The 21,185-nt window shown below is 43.1% G+C and overlaps 1 protein-coding gene across 1 annotated transcript in view; it reads left to right on the top strand.

The window, feature by feature from the left end:
* The window catches only part of myo15aa (myosin XVAa), a gene marked incomplete at its 3' end in the record, with an annotated part of 141,253 nt that overhangs the window by 103,838 nt on the left and 16,230 nt on the right, over positions 1 to 21,185 (top strand). The window contains 11 exon segments of the mRNA XM_083779210.1: positions 719 to 793; positions 2,476 to 2,678; positions 4,358 to 4,479; positions 8,211 to 8,274; positions 9,963 to 10,035; positions 10,995 to 11,068; positions 14,258 to 14,340; positions 15,634 to 15,764; positions 16,381 to 16,475; positions 17,370 to 17,447; positions 18,932 to 19,028. Of these exon segments, the coding sequence (XP_083635336.1) occupies positions 719 to 793; positions 2,476 to 2,678; positions 4,358 to 4,479; positions 8,211 to 8,274; positions 9,963 to 10,035; positions 10,995 to 11,068; positions 14,258 to 14,340; positions 15,634 to 15,764; positions 16,381 to 16,475; positions 17,370 to 17,447; positions 18,932 to 19,028 (1,095 nt within the window).

Here is a 21,185-nt window from a genome sequence, read left to right as displayed (position 1 = left end):
GGTCAATTGTCTGACTTTGATTGCTTAAAGTAGACCTGCATAAAATGGTGTACTGCAGCTATTTACAACCAGGTAGTGTATAAGTTAAATTGAACACTTAACTTAATATTTAATACTTGAATACTTATACTTAGTATTTAATACTTAGTACTTTCAAAAGGGTTTATTGGGGCACCTTACAAATTGCATTGTTTGTTCTACTGGCTTAAACATGTCAGTGTTTCTAGTGTTGCACTGTTGACAGCTAAAACGTCCTATTGTCCCTCCCATTGTCACACCCACTTCTGTCCAGCTCTAAGGTGATAAAATGTTGTGAATATTGAAAAGGGCTTTTCTCAGCTTTGGGTGAAAGGCCCCAGTCATTTTAAAATGGTTATATCTCCTTCAATTATTGTCCAATTTCATTGAATGATACATCATATGAAAGCTTACATTCTGTACTTTAATAATCTGTAAAAATCTGTAATCTGTAAAAATCGACTTGAGGCATTTTTTGCTGGAGTTGGTCACATATTCTCCTAGTTTGACCAGGACTGACATCTTGGCTCTTGTACCCACTAAGTTGCTTTCTATGTTTTTTGTATTTTTTTGTTTGTCTTCCTGCCTGTGTGTGTGTGTGTGTGTGTGCGTGTGTGCGTGTGTGCGTGTGCGTGTGCGCGTGCACGTGTGCGCGCGTGCATGCATGCGTGCGTGTGAGTGCGTGCGTGCGCGTGTTCAGGTAAACGTTATGGCTGCATAGTGAGGAAGAAGGTCATGCTCCTGGAGGAGATAAAGAGAGACACACCTGACTTTGGTGGGTTTGGGTTCAGTACCGTCCTCTAGAACCACCCTGTGTTTGGGTTCAGTACCACCCTGTGTGGTATGGGGGGGTTGGGTTCAGTACCACCCTGTGTGGTATGGTGGGTTTGGGTTCAGTACCACCTTGTGTGGTATGGGGGGTGTTGGCTGTGTTTCTGTGTGTGGACTTTATGTTTATTATTTTCTCTGTTGAGTTTGGAGGCTGGTATATTGACACTCATAAACAGGTGCTTCCATATAGAAGCCGGAGTCTCCAATGTTACACATTTAGCAGTATTCGTTTGTGGGAAGTCGGCAGGGGATTGTGTCCTTGTTGCTCAGCCCGATCTCACCCAAACGCGGTGAAATAGCACCGATTGGCAATTCCTTAAATAAATACACACCTAGAAAACACCAAAATCCGTACATATACCGTATTATTACACGACTACTGTTTTGACCGCGACAGAGGCGGCGTGGCTTTCGGTTGTATCGTATGTGCGGAATTGTCAATCCGTGCTTTTTTTACCAACATTAAATACGATGCTGTACTGGTTGATTTCGGACGGGGCTGAGTCGACTCTATAGAGGGTACTGCTTAAAGTGAAGGGCACATCGAGTGGCAAATCGAGTGGCAAAGCAACATGCGAAGGGAGTTTTAACATTGTTTAACGTTGTTTAATGCCATCAGATAGGACTTTTCTGTGTGGATGTATGGGCTGTCGAGGCCAGAAAGTAGTTTTTTGACACTCAGTAGGCCTTCCTGCATAACTTTGCCGGGTTTGATGATGATATCACACGCATACCCTCTATACCGAACTTCGCAACGCTCGACACCCGCTTGGTGCCCGCTTGGTGCCCGCTTGGTGCCCGCTTGGTACCCGCTTGGTGCCCACTTGGTGCCCGCTTGGTGCGGCATCTCTCGTGGCTCAAGTTTGGTAGAGACACGCCACCCCTCCGTCATAGTCTATGGCGGAGGTTTTTTAAGTGTAACATGTATGTATGTTGCGGTTTTCCAGGCGCGTAGCCGTGTATGCACGGAAATGCCAATCCGTGCTATTTCACCGTGTTTGGGTGAAACCGGGTTTGTGTTGTTGCTGCAGCACCTCCTACTGGTTGGAGTGGGTGTTGCTGTTATGGGACTGGGACAGATTAACCACTTAAACCTGCATGTATGTACTTTGTTCATAATGAGTAAAGCGATCGACAAGCTCAACAAAGCGTCACAATGTGATACTTTGTGAGCTTGTCGATCTGCTTTTTTGTCAGAGGATGCTTGAGGTAAATGCCAGCAGGGGGGGGTCGGCAGCAACAGGCACCACAGCACAGCGAGGGAATAATAATAATAATATTTGATCAATTATTTAATTTTAAAATTTAATAATCTTCATATATAAGGGAAAAAAAGCTAAAAATATACGTTATCATTTTTCATCTAGATTACAGTGAGTGTTCAAGTGATGACAAGGTGGTATTTTATTGCAGTGTGTTGTTGCCTGTTTGTGTGTAAGTTTGTGATTGTCTATATATATACCAAAATATTAGACTATATATACTGTCATTGTCACCATTCAAAAGTATTTACATAACCTTTTCAATTGTGGTCCATAACACTCATGGTACTGTCGTGCACTGTACGTGCGTCCGTGTGTGTGTGTGTGCGTGCGTGTGCGTGTGTACGTGCGTGCGTGTGTTTAGGCTGGCGGTTCGGGGCCGTGTTCGGGCGGTGGGGGGTGTTCCCCGGTGAGTTCGTGCGTCCGGTGGCCGCCCCTGACTTCCTGGACCTCCCCGCGGACCGGGCGGAGCCTCGGCACCGACAGGGCCGAGTGGCCGCCTCTGCAGCGGTCGCCGTGGCCATGGGCTCCACCGTCGCCGCCCACGAGCTGGACCTCTCCACGGAGGTATACGGAAGGGCGGGGCGCACGCCACGGGGGGGTTTGTGATGTAACCATGCAGCAGCACGGGGGGATTTGTAACCCACAGCACGGGTGATTTGTAATGTAAAATTAATAATGAATTGCATTTTTATAGCGCTTTTCAAGGACACTTCAATGTAGGGTTCAGTGTCTTGCCAAAGGACACTTCAATGTGGGGTTCAGTGTCTTGCCCAAGGACACTTCAATGTAGGGTTCAGTGTCTTGCCCAAGGACACTTCAATGTAGGGTTCAGTGTCGTTCACTTCGACATGTAGACAGGAGGAGGAGGAGCCGGGATTCGAACCGCCGACCCAGGGATCATTGGACGACCTGCTCTACCTCCTGAGCCACAGCCGCCCAAACCAGCAGCACATGTGATTTGTAACCCACAGCACGGGTGATTTGTAACCCGTAGCACGGGTGATTTGTAACCTGCAGAACGGGTGATTTGTAACCAGCAGAACGGGTGATTTGTAACCAGCAGAACGGGTGATTTGTAACCCTCAGCACGGGTGATTTGTAACCAGCAGAACGGGTGATTTGTAACCCGTAGCATGGGTAATTTGTAACCCACAGCACGGGTGATTTGTAACCCACAGCACAGGTGATTTGTAACCGACAACGCATGTCAGGATTTTTAACCCGCAGTGCATTTCATACGTTTTGGTATGTCGGATAAATGTCTGCAGCCCGGTACGGAACAGGAATCTGCCAATCATGGACCCTATGGTGTCCATATTATAGAACCACTTCAACGTTAACAACCAAGTGGTTCTTAACCACTTCAATCCTAGTGTTATTATCAGTGGTGGAAAATAACTAAGTACATTTAATTAAGGACTGTACTTAAGTACAATTTTGAGGTATTTGTGCTTCACATGAGTAATTCCAATTTCCACTACTTCTACTCCACTACATCTCAGAGGCAACTTATTTGAAAATGGTAGTTATAGTTACTTGGATTCTTATTACAAAACATACACTTCAGTCCTATATACATTTCTATCTACATCGGACGCATTGTGAGCTCGTAGATCTGCTATTTTCAAAAGATTATTATACATTTGAAATCTTGAAATGGGACTACTTTTACTTTTGGTACTTTAAGTACATTTTGAAGCCTTTTTTTTTTTTTTTCTTTTTTTTTGCTTTTACTCACATGTTGGTGTGTGGACAGCCTCCACACGGATCTGACACGCACATGGCCGTGCGCACGCTTAATAGTCCTTTTTCTCCTCAAAATGAGACAAACTGCCATCTTGGAGACCTTATAAAAGTCTAAACTTTGATCACGCTAAGAAGGTGAAACCCTCCCGCGACGATGCATACAGCATAGAATGAATATGTGGCTCAAATCTGGATGACTATCACTTCCGGGGCGGGCGGAATAAGTGACAAGCGTCTTGTAAGCATATGTAAGCGCAGATTTCCTTGGCACGTTCTGGCTTATTGGGGAAGCATACATTGTGTTAAAATCCTATATTATCTGACAAATATATAGAAAAAATGGCTGATTTATAGCAGATCCCATTATGTTTTGCTTCATTCATACTGTGCGTGTGCGTGTGCGTGTGCGTGTGCGTGTGCGTGTGTGTGTGTGTGTGTGTGTGCGTGTGCGTGTGCGTGTGCGTGTGCGTGTGCATGTGCGTGTGCGTGTGCGTCAGATGGTTGGGGACATGTATGCGGACACCGTTAGTGTGGACCTGGACGAGCTGCCGGTGGGAGGACAGTACAACATGAGTGAGTTCGCCAGGAAGTACTACAGAGAGGCCCAGATGAAAAGAAGGTCAGTCAGACACACACACACACACACACACACACACACACACACACACACACACCAGTGTTGTTTTTGTCAGCAAATTTCTATTTTAATAATAATAATAATAATAAAACTTTATTTGTATAGCACCTTTCATGACATGAAATGCAGCTCAAAGTGCTTTACAGAACAATGGAGAATAAAAGAAAAGCAAGGCAACGACATTAAAAAAAACAAGCAGTAATGCAATACAGTGAGGACATGAATAACAAAAAATAAAAATAAAATATCAATTAAAAGCAATGTTGTAGAAGTGGGTCTTGAGCTGAGCTTTAAAAATGTCTACAGAGGCTGCCTGACGAAGGTACAGTGGGAGCTTGTTCCATGCCGACGGCCCGTAGAAGCAAAAAGCTGCTTCCCCGTATTTTTTTGTTGCCATTTTTTTAGGCAAAGCGAGCAGGCCAGCAGTGGAAGACCTTAGCGGGCGGTTTGGGACATATTTAGGCAGGCAGTCATGTATAGGTAGGAAGGTGCGAGACCATTGAGAGCTTTATAGACAAGTAAAATAATTTTAAAATCAATCCTAAAAACAACTGGAAGCCAGTGCAGTGATGCCAAAACTGGAGTAATATGTTCTCTCATCTTAGTTCTAGTTAAAACTCTGGCTGCTGCATTTTGGACAAGTTGTAATCTGTCAGTTGTTTTCTTGGCAGTCCTGAAAAAAGTGCATTGCAGTAATCAAGCCGAGAAAAAACAAAGGCGTGGATTCGCGTTTTTGCATCGTCCAAGGACACATAGGCTCTGATTCGTGAAAGGTGAAAAAAGGCAATCTTGGTAACATGATTAATGTGTGAATTAAAATTCAATTCAGAATCAATAATAACCCCCAGGTTCTTTACTGTACTGTTACTTTCTACAGTCAGGTTGCCAAGTCTACTTAATATTGATTCTTTCTGCTCACTAGAACCGATTATGAGAACTTCTGTCTTATCCTCATTTAGCTTGAGAAAGTTCTCACTCATCCAACATTTGATGCTAGACAGACAGGTAAACATCGGGTCTAAAGCACAGGGATCATCTGGAGCCACAGAAAGATATAATTGTGTATCATCAGCATAGAAATGAAAATTGTCTCCGTGATTGGCAATGAGTTCGCCCAATGGCAGTATGTAGGAGGAGAAAAGCGAGAAAAGAGGAGGAAGGATAAAAGCAGAGGGCCAAGAATCGAGCCCTGTGGAATACCAGAACTGATGTCGTGTTTGTCTGAGTCAAACTCGGCTAGATTGACAAAGTAACTTATTTTTGTAGTTTTAGTCATATAGTCTCTTGAATAGTTTTCACTTAGTTTTAGTCACATTTTAGTCACCTGGAATGTTCTAGGGTTTAGTCTAGTTTTAGTCGACTAAATGTCATACGATTTTAGTCGACTAAATCTACAGTTGATTTAGTCGACTAAAATGTGTTTTGACAGTCCTTGATGTAGTTGTAATGACATATTTTACACTTTGGTTGCATGCTGAAAATAGCAGATATACAATCTCACAACGCGTCACGCTGCGACGCGTTGTGAGATCTGCTATTTTCAGCATGCAACCCAGCATAAAACTGGATCTCTTCTCCACTATTCCCTTACTAACATTTTAGTCTAGTTTTTATTTGTTGACGAAATTGTCAGTATATTTAGTCTTAGTTTTAGTCATCATAGATTTTTTTTATTTAGTTTTTATTTAGTTTTCGTCAGTGAAAAAAGGTAGTCGACGAACATTTTTCGTCTTAGTTTTAGCCGACGAAAACAACACTGACACACACACACACACACACACACACACACACACACACACACACACACACACACACACACACAGACACAGACACACTGAGCTATTGTATCGAATTAACTATCCAGGGTAAGGAAACAACTTTTTCCCGATGTGTTTTGTTTGCATTAACGTTTAAATTAAAATGATTAAACCATCATAGTATCTAAACAACAGACGAGTTACTGCGGCTTGTATCGAGTCCCTGTTAGTTGTTTTTTCTTCTACCTGCATTATTAAAGGAGAATTCCATGCTAGAAGGCTTTCTTATCTTCCTTTGTAGTTGTTACGTCCCCACCAAAGAGGTCCAGGTGTTGTTTTGTGCAAAAACTCCCTATTGGATATTTCCCCTACCATAAGCCCTCAATGAATTGCATTGCATTGAATGGGGCTATGGGGTGTTGTGCTAAATCGCTTATTTCCATCGAAATAAGTAGTAAAGTGTGACGCTTCGGATATTATTTACATTATGAAGAGAGGATATATACATTTTCTTTGAGCGATGGAAATAAGCGAATTAGCACAACACCCCATAGCCCCATTCAATTCCCATTCAATTCAATGCAATTCATTGAGGGCTTATGGTAGGGGAAATAGCCAATAAGGAGCTTTTGCACAAAATAACACCTGGACCTCTTTGGTGGGGACGTAACGACTACAAAGAAAGGTAAGAAAGCCTTTTAGTATGGAATTCTCCTTTAACTCATCATAGATGTAAACTTCTGAGAAATAATTGCAGCCTGTAGGCTATAGAGCGCCGAATTCCTGACCTCACTCCCTCATCCCCTGGTTCTAAAGTCCTGACCTCACTCGCTCATCCCCTGGTTCTAAAGTCCTGACCTCACTCGCTCATCCCCTGGTTCTAAAGTCCTGACCTCACTCGCTCATCCCCTGGTTCTAAAGTCCTGACGTCACTCGCTCATCCCCTGGTTCTAAAGTCCTGACCTCACTCACTCATCCCCTGGTTCTAAAGTCCTGACCTCACTCACTCATCCCCTGGTTCTAAAGTCCTGACGTCACTCCCTCATCCCCTGGTTCTAAAGTCCTGACCTCACTCGCTCATCCCCTGGTTCTAAAGTCCTGACCTCACTCGCTCATCCCCTGGTTCTAAAGTCCTGACCTCACTCTCTCATCCCCTGGTTCTAAAGTCCTGACCTCACTCACTCATCCCCTGGTTCTAAAGTCCTGACCTCACTCTCTCATCCCCTGGTTCTAAAGTCCTGACGTCACTCACTCATCCCCTGGTTCTAAAGTCCTGACGTCACTCGCTCATCCCCTGGTTCTGCAGTCCTGACCTCACTCGCTCATCCCCTGGTTCTAAAGTCCTGACGTCACTCGCTCATCCCCTGGTTCTAAAGTCCTGACCTCACTCGCTCATCCCTTGGTTCTAAAGTCCTGACCTCACTCGCTCATCCCCTGGTTCTAAAGTCCTGACGTCACTCGCTCATCCCCTGGTTCTAAAGTCCTGACGTCACTCGCTCATCCCCTGGTTCTAAAGTCCTGACCTCACTCGCTCATCCCCTGGTTCTAAAGTCCTGACCTCACTCGCTCATCCCCTGGTTCTAAAGTCCTGACGTCACTCGCTCATCCCCTGGTTCTAAAGTCCTGACCTCGCTCGCTCATCCCCTGGTTCTAAAGTCCTGACGTCACTCGCTCATCCCCTGGTTCTAAAGTCCTGACGTCACTCGCTCATCCCCTGGTTCTAAAGTCCTGACGTCACTCGCTCATCCCCTGGTTCTAAAGTGTTCGCAGAGGTTTTCCTCTATTGAGAATAACATGGTCATCTTAAAATCATCTCGTATAATCATTGTGGTCCAAAAATAAACAGACTTTGGTTCTCTAGTATTGAGTTTGTTTCTGTCATGATGAATGTCCTACACCTACTGTATACATCATAGACGTAAACCACAGAGAAATCATTTTGTTTGTTTTCCACAGTGACTCAAAGACGAAGAAGGGCAAGGAGGTCAGGGACCCTGCCGAAATGGTTAAATATTCGAAGGTACATTTAATTCATTAGATACTTTTTTTTTTCAATTGTATTATGCTGTATATTAAATCATTGTTGAGAAATAAACCCCGACAGGAGGATTTGATCCTGAAGCAAAGAGCTGTCACTTTTATCATTACACAGAGCCTACTGAATAAATACATTTCAGTCAGACAACTCACGGATAGATTGAACCAATATTTATTATAGAATGAGAATACAAGTGTGCATATGATATTTTACTTGGCGTTCGGCTCTGCTGCATTTTCTCCCTGCATGGCGCGATTAAACACCATAATAAAACATTAAGAGCGGGGAGATAGATATACAATAAAACCCCCATGGGAAGCATAAAAAACATAGAGCCCACCGGTGGCGCTGGGGTGGTGGTGGGAGCAAACAGAACTAATAACAGCCCATCGGTGGTGGTGGGGTGGTGGTGGGAGCAAACAGAACTAATAACAGAGCCCACCGGTGGTGCTGGGGTGGTGGTGGGAGCAAACAGAACTAATAACAGCCCATCGGTGGTGCTGGGGTGGTGGTGGGAGCAAACAGAACTAATAACAGAGCCCACCGGTGGTGCTGGGGTGGTGGTGGGAGCAAACAGAACTAATAACAGAGCCCACTGGTGGCGGTGGGAGCAAACAGAACTAATAACAGAGCCCATCGGTGGTGCTGGGGTGGTGGTGGGAGGAAACATCACATAACAACCAGGAACCATGAGCAGAGGAAGGCAGGAAGAAGCATGCAGTCTAGTGAGCTTAAGTAGCCCGACCAATTGGTCAGCTGACTGCCCGTCAGCGAATGACGTGTGGGACTTGCACACACTTGCACACCCACATAGTAATGCAGCATGTTAACCCCTTGAGTATAGTATGCGCCTTTTGAGCATGGCATGAACCCCCTCAAGTATATCTGACTGAACTAACTCCGCAGGCTACGTATCATTTATAAATTGAGCCAAAAGTAGCAAAACAAAGGATTTCATTGCTTACGGTAAGGCCAGTTTAGTACAAGATCTGGAACACATCTGTGTCACCTTAGCGTTTAACCACTTTAACCATTAATTTTATCTTTAGCTGTTGAAAGCTCACAAGCTCATAGCGCGGCACCGAGTGCCGTGCTACGAGCTTGTAGATCTGCTATATATTTTTTTTTAATCGGGCGCAAATATTTGAATATATATTCTTTCACAGCGAATGTTTTCAACTCAAATCTTGCTTCTGGGGGGTCCCTGGAACAACATATTTTGAGATGGGGGTCGGCGGCCAAATACATATAATTCTGGGGTCCTTGATAGTTTGAGAACCGCTGACATACACAACATACGTCTTTCAGAATGTTTTTTGAGGATTTAGAAGATATTTGTAGAATCTGGTCTCAGGTCTAAGTTGTAAATGTGTGCTACGTTCACAGTTCCACACATCATGGAACTTGAACCTTATATTGTAGATCTTCACTTTCTATTTAATAGAAAGTAAACTGTAACCACCCACCTTTTTGGATTGTTATATTCCATAGGATCAAAATACAGATTTAATCTCTTCTTTCTTTCTTTCTTTCTTTCTTTCTTTCTTTCTTTCTATCTTTCTTTCTTTCTTTCTTTCTTTCTTTCTTTCTTTCTTTCTTTCTTTCTTTCTTTCTTTCTTTCTTTCTTTCTTTCTTTCTTTCTTTCTTTCTTTCTTTCTTTCTTTTTTCAGTCCCCAATCCCAGAGTCTTTGATCGACTTCTCTGATGAAGGAATGAATAAAGTGGCTGCGGAGATCTTCCTGGGTGAGAGAGAGAGAGAGAGAGAGAGATTAATTAGGAAAGAGCGAGAAAAAAGAGAGAGACAGGAGGAATGAACTCCCCATTGCAATGAAAACTGCAGACTCCCTCCCAATCTTCCGCCGTAGTCTGAAAACCCACCTCTTCAGACTCCATCTTTTCCTTATACGGGCGTATATGCCTGTATATGTACAGTATATGCAAAGGCTAAACTTATATGTAACTTAGCATTTTATGTATAGACATAGCACTCTATAGTGTATACTTCTAACTTCATTGTACAGATATTCTACTGTTAGACAGATGTTAGGCTCTTAGCTTGCAATATGATCCCTGATGACTATTTCTATGTATTTGATGTATTACCATGTGTTGTTCTCGCGTACTGCAAGTCGCTCTGGATTAAGAGTGTCTGCTAAAGAGAGATCAGGGTGTGGAGAGAGAGAGGGGTAGGAATGGGGGTATTTGTAGGGTGGGGCAGGCAGAGGAAAGTAGGGAAAATAATGTAATAATGTGAGAGGAATGGATATGCAGTGGAAGAGACTGTGTTGATTTTGACAGCAAAATTAGATATTCATTTTTGTCAGTCTTTTGAATAGTTTTCAATTAGTTTTGGTTATATTTTAGTTACCTGGAATGTTTTTTGTGTTGGTCTAGTTTTAGTCGACCAAATGAGAATATTATTTGGGTCGACTAAATCTGCATTTGATTTAGTCGGCTGCAATGTATTTTGGCGGGCCTTGATGCCGTCGCAATGGTTAAAATCGATAGGCTGCGACGCATTGTGAGCTTGTAGATCGGCTATTTTCAGCATGCAACCACGAAATTGCTTTAGTTTTTATTTAGTTTCCATTTAGTTTTCGTCAGAGAGAAAAGGTAGTTGACGAAAAAAAAAATTGTCCCAGTATTAGTTGAAGGAATCAACAATCAATACATATTGTTTAATCACGTTTATTGTTGTTCAGCCATAATGAGGTTCATGGGAGACTATCCACTGAAAGGACAGACTGAAGAGGACCTTGTGTCTTCTATGCTGAAGGTAACACGCACGCACACACGCACACTCTCTCTTTTTTCCAGTCTATATACAGTATGTGACTAGATTCTAGCAATTTCAGCACCAATGATGAGCGGACAGCTCCATGCTGGGCTGCTGCTGATGAGCATGAAAGAACACAATGACATAAATATAGCTGCAAGCAGCGATGAGACGGGACCAAGCAATGAGCCCTTTTAGGCTGCTCAGCGGTGCCACTTTAGGTCGCCCGTCGGTATCACAGCTGTTCGTACCCCAAACCGACGGACGGACGGACGGACGGACGGACGAGGCTTGAGTTATGCCTGTTCAAAGTACCTGTTATCGCTGCTTGCAGCTACATTGTGTGTATATATTTTTTTCACATATAAACTTCTCTTCAACTGAGATTTCAGAAAATGGTCCATAGATTGTTTGTAGAAGATTTCTCGCAAATTGCAAAAGAATCCCAGCAGAAAGTCGGGTTTAAGCATTGTTCAAAATGGTGGAAAGTCTGAGGGCGGAGCTTACTGGTCAAAGTGACAGATAAACACAATAGTGCTACTTACTCTGACCTTTTTGAATCCTGCACCTGCCAAATAACACAAAGTATGAAAAAACCTAAACTAATAAAAAACTAAGCTAAAATTAAGTGTTCACATTGTGTTTCCACCTTGTAGATCTTCTACTTTTGATGCTGTAGTATGATCAAGTAGGGGGCGTCAATTTAAGAAATTTAAGAAAAACATCACGCTATAATGTGAAGTGAGTGTGATGTTTGGCTGCAAACATGGCTGCAAAGATTAAAAGTAAATCGACTTGGCTCCAACGTCTCCAGACGTTGGAGGGAATAGCAACCCCTAGTGCTGCTCAAAAAAACACAACAAATTAGAATATTGCCCGGCAACGACGTTGACAGCAGTTTGTGTGTCGTGTGACATCACACCTCGGGGGAGGAGCTAGATGTGTGTGATGTCACACCTGGGGTCTGGTTGTAGTCTATATAAGATCCTGCAGGGGGAGCTAGAGTACCGTTGTTCCAGTGGAGACTAGAGGGAGACAGACGACTCTTATAAAATATGCTTTATTGGACATTGTCCAGCGAGAGGGTAGGAGGGGTCAGAGGTGGTGGTCGAGCTGTAGCGGTTGGACGACGGCTTTATTCTTTTACATGCTCCACATACTACGGCAACGAGGGACGGATTGATGTGCACGTCTTCAACTCAGTGTCTCTGCGCTGGGCGGAGTTGACCCCAGTGACACCTGGAACAGGAGAACGCCACCTTGAGGTTCCCTCCTGGGCCTTTGGCTCCACGGCTGCGTTGGTAGGAGATATCGTCTACATCTGGGGAGGGTTTCCTTACTGCAATATTCTTCATGCATTTGATGTCGACGCCCACAGATGGTTCAAACCACAGGTTTCTGGGACTGTTCCAGAGGAGACGAGTCACCACTCATCCTGTGTCTTGGGGAAGGTCATGTATATTCATGGAGGATTATGTATCCAGACTGGATGGACTAATGACACCTTCAAGTTGGACACCACCACAATGGTCTGGTCTTTTATCAACGCCAGAGGAATTCCACCTCCTGCTTCAGGATATCACTCTGCTACCATCATCGGGACAAAGATGTTTGTATTTGGAGGATGGATGGGAGGTCGGTGGGACAACACCTTCAGAATGTTTGACACAGAGACCAACCTCTGGATCCACACACCTTCTAGACAGCTTCTACCAGAAAGACGCTACTACAATGGAGCCTTTACCTACAATGGAGAGCTGTACATATTTGGTGGCCGCAACGATAACGATAACGACAACGACTTCATTGATCTGTGGAAATTCAGTCCAGAGACCTTCTGCTGGAAGAAGGTGGAGCTCAAGGGGAACGGCCCACGTTCAGGGATGTCTGACATGTGCTGTTGCATGATGGGAGATCGTATCGTTATCTTAGGAGGATACAGAGGTAGAAACAGAACCCAACTCGTTCGACTGAATGACCTGTATGTCCTAGACTTCAGTCCTAGTCTCAAGACATTATGCAAGCTAGCAGTTATTCAACACGGTCTGGAGCAGTCAGAACTCCCACACAACATCAGGTGGGAACTTGCAGCCATGACTACCACCAGCAACAACCAATGACAACATCTAGAAAGGTGCAATTTTGGGAAATTGCAAGTGTTGTTGCCATGATCTCGCTGACGCCATCGGAGACGCGAGGAATAGTCCCAGAGATGCTGCGTTAGAGGCCAAGCAACATGCAGTGAATGTTGCTGAGCTGTTTCTACCAAAGCTCCATGGCTTCTGTAGCCTACAGGACTGATCAATCTGCAGGTAATCAGCTGTGATCATTCACTGTAGATTAACTGTCACTGCGTCAAGGTTATCATAGTTGTGAACTGAACTAAATAAAAACCATAATAAAAATAACAAAAATGGAAACTAACTGAAACTGTATTGTGTGTTTTTCTTTTCTTTTTTTTATATATATATTTTTTATCCCACGATTTTGTAACCCATTTTCCACCCCTTTGTCAATCATCTAATGTGATCCTGGGCTCTCACCCTCCACCAACCTAGTCCCCATATATGGGGGACAAGGGGAGAGCAACGGACTTGAACTCATGCTTCCTTCATGCCTGAGTGTCCAAGTTGCTCCTTTACACCTGACAGGGGGGAGTTTCCCTGGTTGGACGTAGCGTGTGGAAGGAACACGTTATTCCAACCAGTTCCTTTCCCCTCCATCAGGCCAGGGGGAGGCAGTTTGTTTGTATTGTGTGTTTAATAATCTAACTAAAACAAACGAACAGCGAAACTTAGCAATGCCAAACGGTCATGGGCCATGCCAAACGGTCAAAGGATGGCCAAAGGATGGCGATATAGCACTCAATTGAAAATGAAATCTTTGAACGGGCATAGCTCATGAACCGTTTGACCGTTGGCAATAAACCTTCGATACACATATGTGTCTCCTCATCCCGAACAACTTTCGTGTTCTGACTTTTGACCTCTGACCTTTAGGTTTCCCACCATTTAGAAGTATATGAAAAACTGTTCAAATCTTTCTCGGCCCGGGATCTTCGATAATATTGCACAAAACTTGCTACACGTGAACTTTGGAGTGTGTGTGTGTGTGTGTGCGTGTGCGTGCATGCGTGCGTGCGTGCGCTCGCACAAACATGTGACTGCGTGTGTGTGAATCCTACTACAGTTGAGTGCGGACCATGGTCTGATGAAGGACGAGGCTTACTGCCAGGTGATGAAGCAGGTCATGGCAAACACCAGCTCCAAGGCGTAAGATACTTACTGTAAACATACTGTAAATACTGTAAACACCAGCTCCAAGGCGTAATACACTTACTGTAAACATACTGTAAATACTGTAAACACCAGCTCCAAGGCGTAAGACACTTACTGTAAACATACTGTAAATACTGTAAACACCAGCTCCAAGGCGTAAGACACTTACTGTAAACATGTTGTAAATACTGTAAACACCAGCTCCAAGGCGTAAGACACTTACTGTAAACATACTGTAAATACTGTAAACACCAGCTCCAAGGCGTAATACACTTACTGTAAACATACTGTAAATACTGTAAACACCAGCTCCAAGGCGTAATACACTTACTGTAAACATACTGTAAATACTGTAAACACCAGCTCCAAGGCGTAATACACTTACTGTAAACATACTGTAAATACTGTAAACACCAGCTCCAAGGCGTAAGACACTTACTGTAAACATACTGTAAATACTGTAAACACCAGCTCCAAGGCGTAAGACACTTACTGTAAACATACTGTAAATACTGTAAACACCAGCTCCAAGGCGTAAGACACTTACTGTAAACATACTGTAAATACTGTAAACACCAGCTCCAAGGCGTAAGATACTTACTGTAAACATACTGTAAATACTGTAAACACCAGCTCCAAGGCGTAAGACACTTACTGTAAACATACTGTAAATACTGTAAACACCAGCTCCAAGGCGTAAGACACTTACTGTAAACATACTGTAAATACTGTAAACACCAGCTCCAAGGCGTAAGACACTTACTGTAAACATACTGTAAACACCAGCTCCAAGACGTAAGACACTTACTGTAAACATACTGTAAATACTGTAAACACCAGCTCCAAGGCGTAAGACACTTACTGTAAACATACTGTAAATACTGTAAACACCAGCTCCAAGGCGTAAGACACTTACTGTAAACATACTGTAAATACTGTAAACACCAGCTCCATGACGTAAGACACTTACTGTAAACATACTGTAGATACTGTAAACACCAGCTCCAAGGCGTAAGACACTTCTCTGTTACACATTCACTCACATTACTGTTGGTACTGTAGCCAGTACTTTTGTACTTTTACTCAAGTACATTTAGAATTCTGGACTTTTACTTGTAACTTGAGTATTTCTACATTTCAGTATTGATACCTGTGAGTGAAAATGTGAGTACTTTTTTCCACCACTGAGTGTTTTTTGGAGACACTTTGAATTTGTTGTTGTGTGTGGCGTGCGTGCATGCGTGCGTGCGTGCGTGGGTGCGTGCGTGCGTGCGTTGTTGTCCACAGTGACAGCTGTCAGCGAGGCTGGAGGCTGCTGTACATCCTGACAGCGTTCCATCGCTGCTCGGAGGTTCTGAAGCCGTACCTGATGAGGTTCCTACAGGATGCCTGTGTCGGCCCCGGGATCCAGTACCAAGGTACAACATGCAGCCAATCAACCAATCAACCAATCAACCAATCACTCACTCAGTTGATCGATCAATGACCAGATAGATCACTTAATTATAATTTTTTGTTGCGATGAAACCTTGCGTTTTTTTGTCACGTCACGTCACTTACAGTCCCCAATATATAGTGCCCCTGTAGGTCTCGTGACATCACTATAACATAATCAGGGATGATTGTAAATCATGGATCATAGTAAATGCGACGTGCTGTCGCAGTTAAGCCCATATATGGAGATCTTATACTGGTATTATCTCTTCTCTTCTCTCATCATGGTCTTAGATTAGATAATCAAGTATCCTAATCATGTTTTTTATATACCTCAATCATGTCTTTTGGAAATTCTATATCTTGTTTACAATCAAGTTCTAAATGTTTTTTTAATGTCTAATACGTAGATAGAGTCCTCGTATATATAAGCCCTCTTTTGCCTCCTCCTACCACTTTTCCTTTTCATTTTTTTGTGTTTTATTGTATTGTTTTTTTTTATACTGTGCTAAATCAAATCAAATCAAATACCGTCAGTGTCGTCTTAAATCTGTTGATTCTCAGGATGTGTGTTGATTGGTTGCTGCCGTTGATTGACAGGCATTGCCAAGGCGTGCGAGCAGAACCTGAGGAGGACGTTCCAATATGGTGGCCGTGTGGAATACCCCAACGGCATGGAGCTGAAAGCTATGCTGGTCAGTTCTGTTATTATACCGTAACAGCATGGAGCTGAAACCTATGCTGGTCAGTTCTGTTATTATACCGTATAACAGCATGGAGCTGAAAGCTATGCTGGTCAGTTCTGTTATTTTATTATACCGTAACAGCATGGAGCTGAAAGCTATGCTGGTCAGTTCTGTTATTATACTGTATAACAGCATGGAGCTCAAAGCTATGCTGGTCAGTTCTGTTATTATACCGTATAACAGCATGGAGCTCAAAGCTATGCTGGTCAGTTCTGTTATTATACCGTATAACAGCATGGAGCTCAAAGCTATGCTGGTCAGTTCTGTTATTATTTTTTTACTTCTAAATTTTTATCCCACGATTTTGTAACCCAGTTTTTCTTTTCACCCAGTGCCAATTATCTAATGTAATCCTGGGCGCTACACTTCCTCTGCCAACCTGGGGGGGGGCAGCGGACTGACCTCATGCCTCCTTCTATGCATGAGGAGTCCAAGCTGCTTCTTTTCACCTGACAAAGGGGAATTTCCCCGGCCGGACGTAGCGCGTGGAAGGGACACGTTATTCCGACCAGTTCCTTTCCCCTCCATCAGGCGCCCCGGCTGGCCAGGGGGAGGTAGTTTTAGAGACCAGGATTACGGCATGTTTTTGTGAGGGTTCTGTTATTATACCGTAACAGCATGGAGCTGAAAGCTATGCTGGTCAGTTCTGTTATTATACCGTAACAGCATGGAGCTGAAAGCTATGATGGTCAGTTCCGTTATTCCTCTCTCAACCAATCCACTTGCTCTCACAGCTTATATCCAATCACAGCTCATCCTTCAGCCAATCAGTGTTCTTCTGTCACTGGCGTCCTTCTTCTCCTTATCTTTGCTGGTGTCCTGTGATTGGTTGTTTTTGTGCAGGCTGGGCGGAGCTCCAAGAGACAGCTCTTCCTGTTGCCCGGAGGGATCGAGAGACACCTGAAAATCAAGACCTGCTCTGTGAGTGCACGCACAGTCGCACACACACACACACACACACACACACACACACACACACACACGCACACGCAATGTCTTTATTTGAGTCCACATTTATAAAGTACTATTATCAAGGACACAGATATTTTCAGTTGCCTCTGATATCCCACGCACTCGAAACATCACGTGTCTCAGTGCTTGAGTCCAAACAAGCCCTAAATGTACAGAATATAGCTTACCCTCAATATAAAAAATTGCAACTTCATGATTTTTAGCAATATAAACAAAACATTCCCCAAAGAAAAACCTAAAATTGTAATCAATGGCTCTGAAATTTGCCAAGTTCCCCATACTAAATTCTTGGGTGTCATTATAGACGAACATTTAAATTGGAAACAACATATTGATGCTGTATGTATGAAGTCTATGAAGATCCCTTTTGTTCTTCCTTCACGTCATTTAACACTATTATAGCTTAATTTTCCCTCATAATAATTACTGTAATATTGTCTGGGCTGCTACATATTCAACACATGTCACTAAATTACTGATCATTCAAAAAAGGTTTCTGAGAATGATTTCACATTCAAATCGGTACGAGCCGTCTGCCCCGCTCTTTATTAAATATTCACTATTACCCATTGACAAAGTAAACGTTTTTCAGACCTGTTTATTTATGTTTAAATTTAAAAAATGCATACAAGACATTCCGTCTTCTTTTCACAATTTCATCCGTGTTACTTCTGACATTCACTCCTACCCCACAAGGCAAAGAGATAATTTTGAATGACCCTATTGTCGCACTTCCAAACATCAATTTTTCATCAAATTTAGAGGCCCTCGTCTATGGAACTCCCCTAGATGCTTCACTTAAATCCTCATTATCCTTGCCAATATTCAAAAAACATCTAAAGAAATATCTTATTTCTTCCTCTCTGTAGATTACATGTTTTTCCTTGATGCGTTATATTTTCTTTTGTGTGTTTGTTGTTGTATTGTTTATTTCTGTTTTTTGTGCAGTCTGTTTTTATTTCTTTACTGCACAGCTGTCCCCCTTTGCCAACTTGTAGACTTATGTACTGTTCTTTATGAACTTTTTAATCTTTTAAACCAATGACCTCTTCCTACAGGAAAGGATTCCAAATAAGCCAGCTGGCTTCTTCCCTTCCTTGCATTGTATTTTTGTTCTCTGATATGTTATTGTCTATTTTTAAGTGGTGCAACCACTTCTACATCCAGCTTGCAATGTCCGTGTAGCTGTGTACGTGTTTGTGATGTGTGTAGGTAGGTACGTGTTTGTGATGTGTGTAGGTAGGTACCTGTGACCTGTGTGTGTTAGCACGAGTGGTGTGGCATGTGTGAAATTGGAACGAGAGAAGTATGTGACATGGCTGCCACCTGCTGGACGACGGGAGTTGCACCACTTGGTTCACACTGGTGTGCTTTTTTTGTACTACATGCTAAATAAATAAATGCTGATGATGATGCTGCATGGTGTGTTCCAGGTGGCTCTGGATGCCATTGAGGAGCTGTGTTATGAGATGAGTCTGCAGAGGCAAGAGCACATGGATGAATACGCCATCTTTGTGGTCACACACAGAGGTCAGAGAACACACAAACCTGTCCCTAAAGTCTGTCCCACACACACCTGTCCCTAAAGTCTGTCTCCACACACACACCTGTCCCTAAAGTCTGTCCCCACACACACCTGTCCCTAAAGTCTGTCTCCACACACACCTGTCCCTAAAGTCTGTCTCCACACACACACCTGTCCCTAAAGTCTGTCTCCACACACACCTGTCCCTAAAGTCTGTCTCCACACACACACCTGTCCCTAAAGTCTGTCTCCACACACACCTGTCCCTAAAGTCTCAGAGAACACACACACACCTGTCCCTAAAGTCTCAGAGAACACACACACCTGTCCCTAAAGTCTCCTTGAACCCTGCTCTGTCTCCACACACCTGTCCCTAAAGTCTCTTTTTCTCCAACTGTACAGTATGTCTCATACTGGCTGACGGTGCAGGATTGTGACCTAAAGCATGTGTCTTTGTCACACTACTACTGCAGTGTCTCGTGCTGAAATTAGGCGATCTACAAGATCACGACGCATTGCGAATGTGACGCATTGTGAGGTCGTAGATCTGCATGACACCGTCGCCGGTAGTCAGTCCATTTAAACTGATCTTTCTTCCATGCTCAGCGCCACACGTTGCCTTTTGTTATCGTCTCAGCTTTGCAATAATTGATGAGTGTCCTCCTGACTCAGATGTCAATGTGTTAATGCTATGACACTAATGTTGCAAAAGAAAACTAAATAGCTGGTGGGCGGGGTTAAGAGGAGATCATGAAAATGTTTCAAGTTTTTGTTGTTGCAGTCTATGATACAAACGGCACCATGTTGGCCAGTTATTAAAGCTAGGGTGTAGCTGAGGGTTACTGAAAAGGACTGTATACTGGTTGGAATTAGCACTCGCCCCTGAATGTCGATCAGAACAAGACAATGGACCACCACCTTGCTTCTAGACTTGAGTTTACTTCACTTTGACAATAGAGTATGACACTGACCAGTGACAGTATGGTCTGAAAATAAAGCAACAAAAAACATACATGCTCTTAAAACATGACTAACACAGACTAAATGCCTAAATTGCCAATTGTACACTGTATAGTATAGGCCTAGTGTGAAACACTCTGAACATGTCTCATGCTGAATTGGCCATAAAACTAATAATTAACTTAATTATATAAATACACCATAGCAACATATGATGTACTAGTATATATCAGTTAACAGAAAAGGTACTGTAACTTGACAGAAGTCAACAAACATTACGACCGCACACATTGTTGGCAAACTTGGCTTAAAGTGTACAGAAACTATCAAATAAAATGCAGGCAATTAACATAGCACACATAGCACGTAGCACATGATGGCACACTATACTGAATTAACTAAACACATAATCACAAAACACCCACAAAAACTGCTACTCACATAGCAAGAATGACACACACTGCACAGGTCCTTACTGTTGGCCAAACTGAACTAAAATGAAGCTCTGTGGCACATCAAGCTGGAATCACTAGCTCTGATTGCAGTGTGCGAGGCTAAATTACTATTTGACCAATAAGGCCATACAGCCAACCCTTGGAATGCCAGTCCCAATTTTTTTGTTTGGGTAACAAATTGGCATATTTTTAATTCATCGTTTTAACTTACAAGAAAGATCTGATGGATTGAAGAGATGTTTTTTTTTCTTCATTCATTGCAAATGTATTCTCTCGATTCGCCACCAGATGGTGGGAAAGCACCATCATGCTGATTTTGGCTAAAATAGACGGATCTTCCTAAGTCACTTCCGGTTGAACGATCAACAACATCCTGTAGTATTTTGACCCTAGTCAATAGCTTGGCTGGTCCGGATTGCTAAGCTAATGCTATATTTTTCATAACTAAGTCAAATTAACCTCAAATCAACCCCAAAAGATCGCAAAATATCACATTTTTTACAGCGACGCACATGGAGACGGCGCGCGTCCACGATAGCGCACGATCACGCGGATTTCGGCCGTTTTTTGGTAAATTACATCCAACATTAGTGCTATTAGCGAAAAAATATTAATTTTTGCTCTTTTGACCCCGTGATAACTGATATTGATTGTCATTCCGTTTTTTCCGTTAACGGGAGGTTTAGATTTTTCGATTAATTCCGTTTTTTCCGTGAATTGTAGGCCAAGGGTTAAGGAGCTAGTCTT

This window comes from Protomyctophum parallelum (genome assembly GCF_964188405.1).
Source record: "Protomyctophum parallelum genome assembly, chromosome: 13".
In the NCBI taxonomy this organism is placed as follows: domain Eukaryota; kingdom Metazoa; phylum Chordata; class Actinopteri; order Myctophiformes; family Myctophidae; genus Protomyctophum; species Protomyctophum parallelum.
This window is presented reverse-complemented; position numbering and strand designations above follow the sequence as displayed.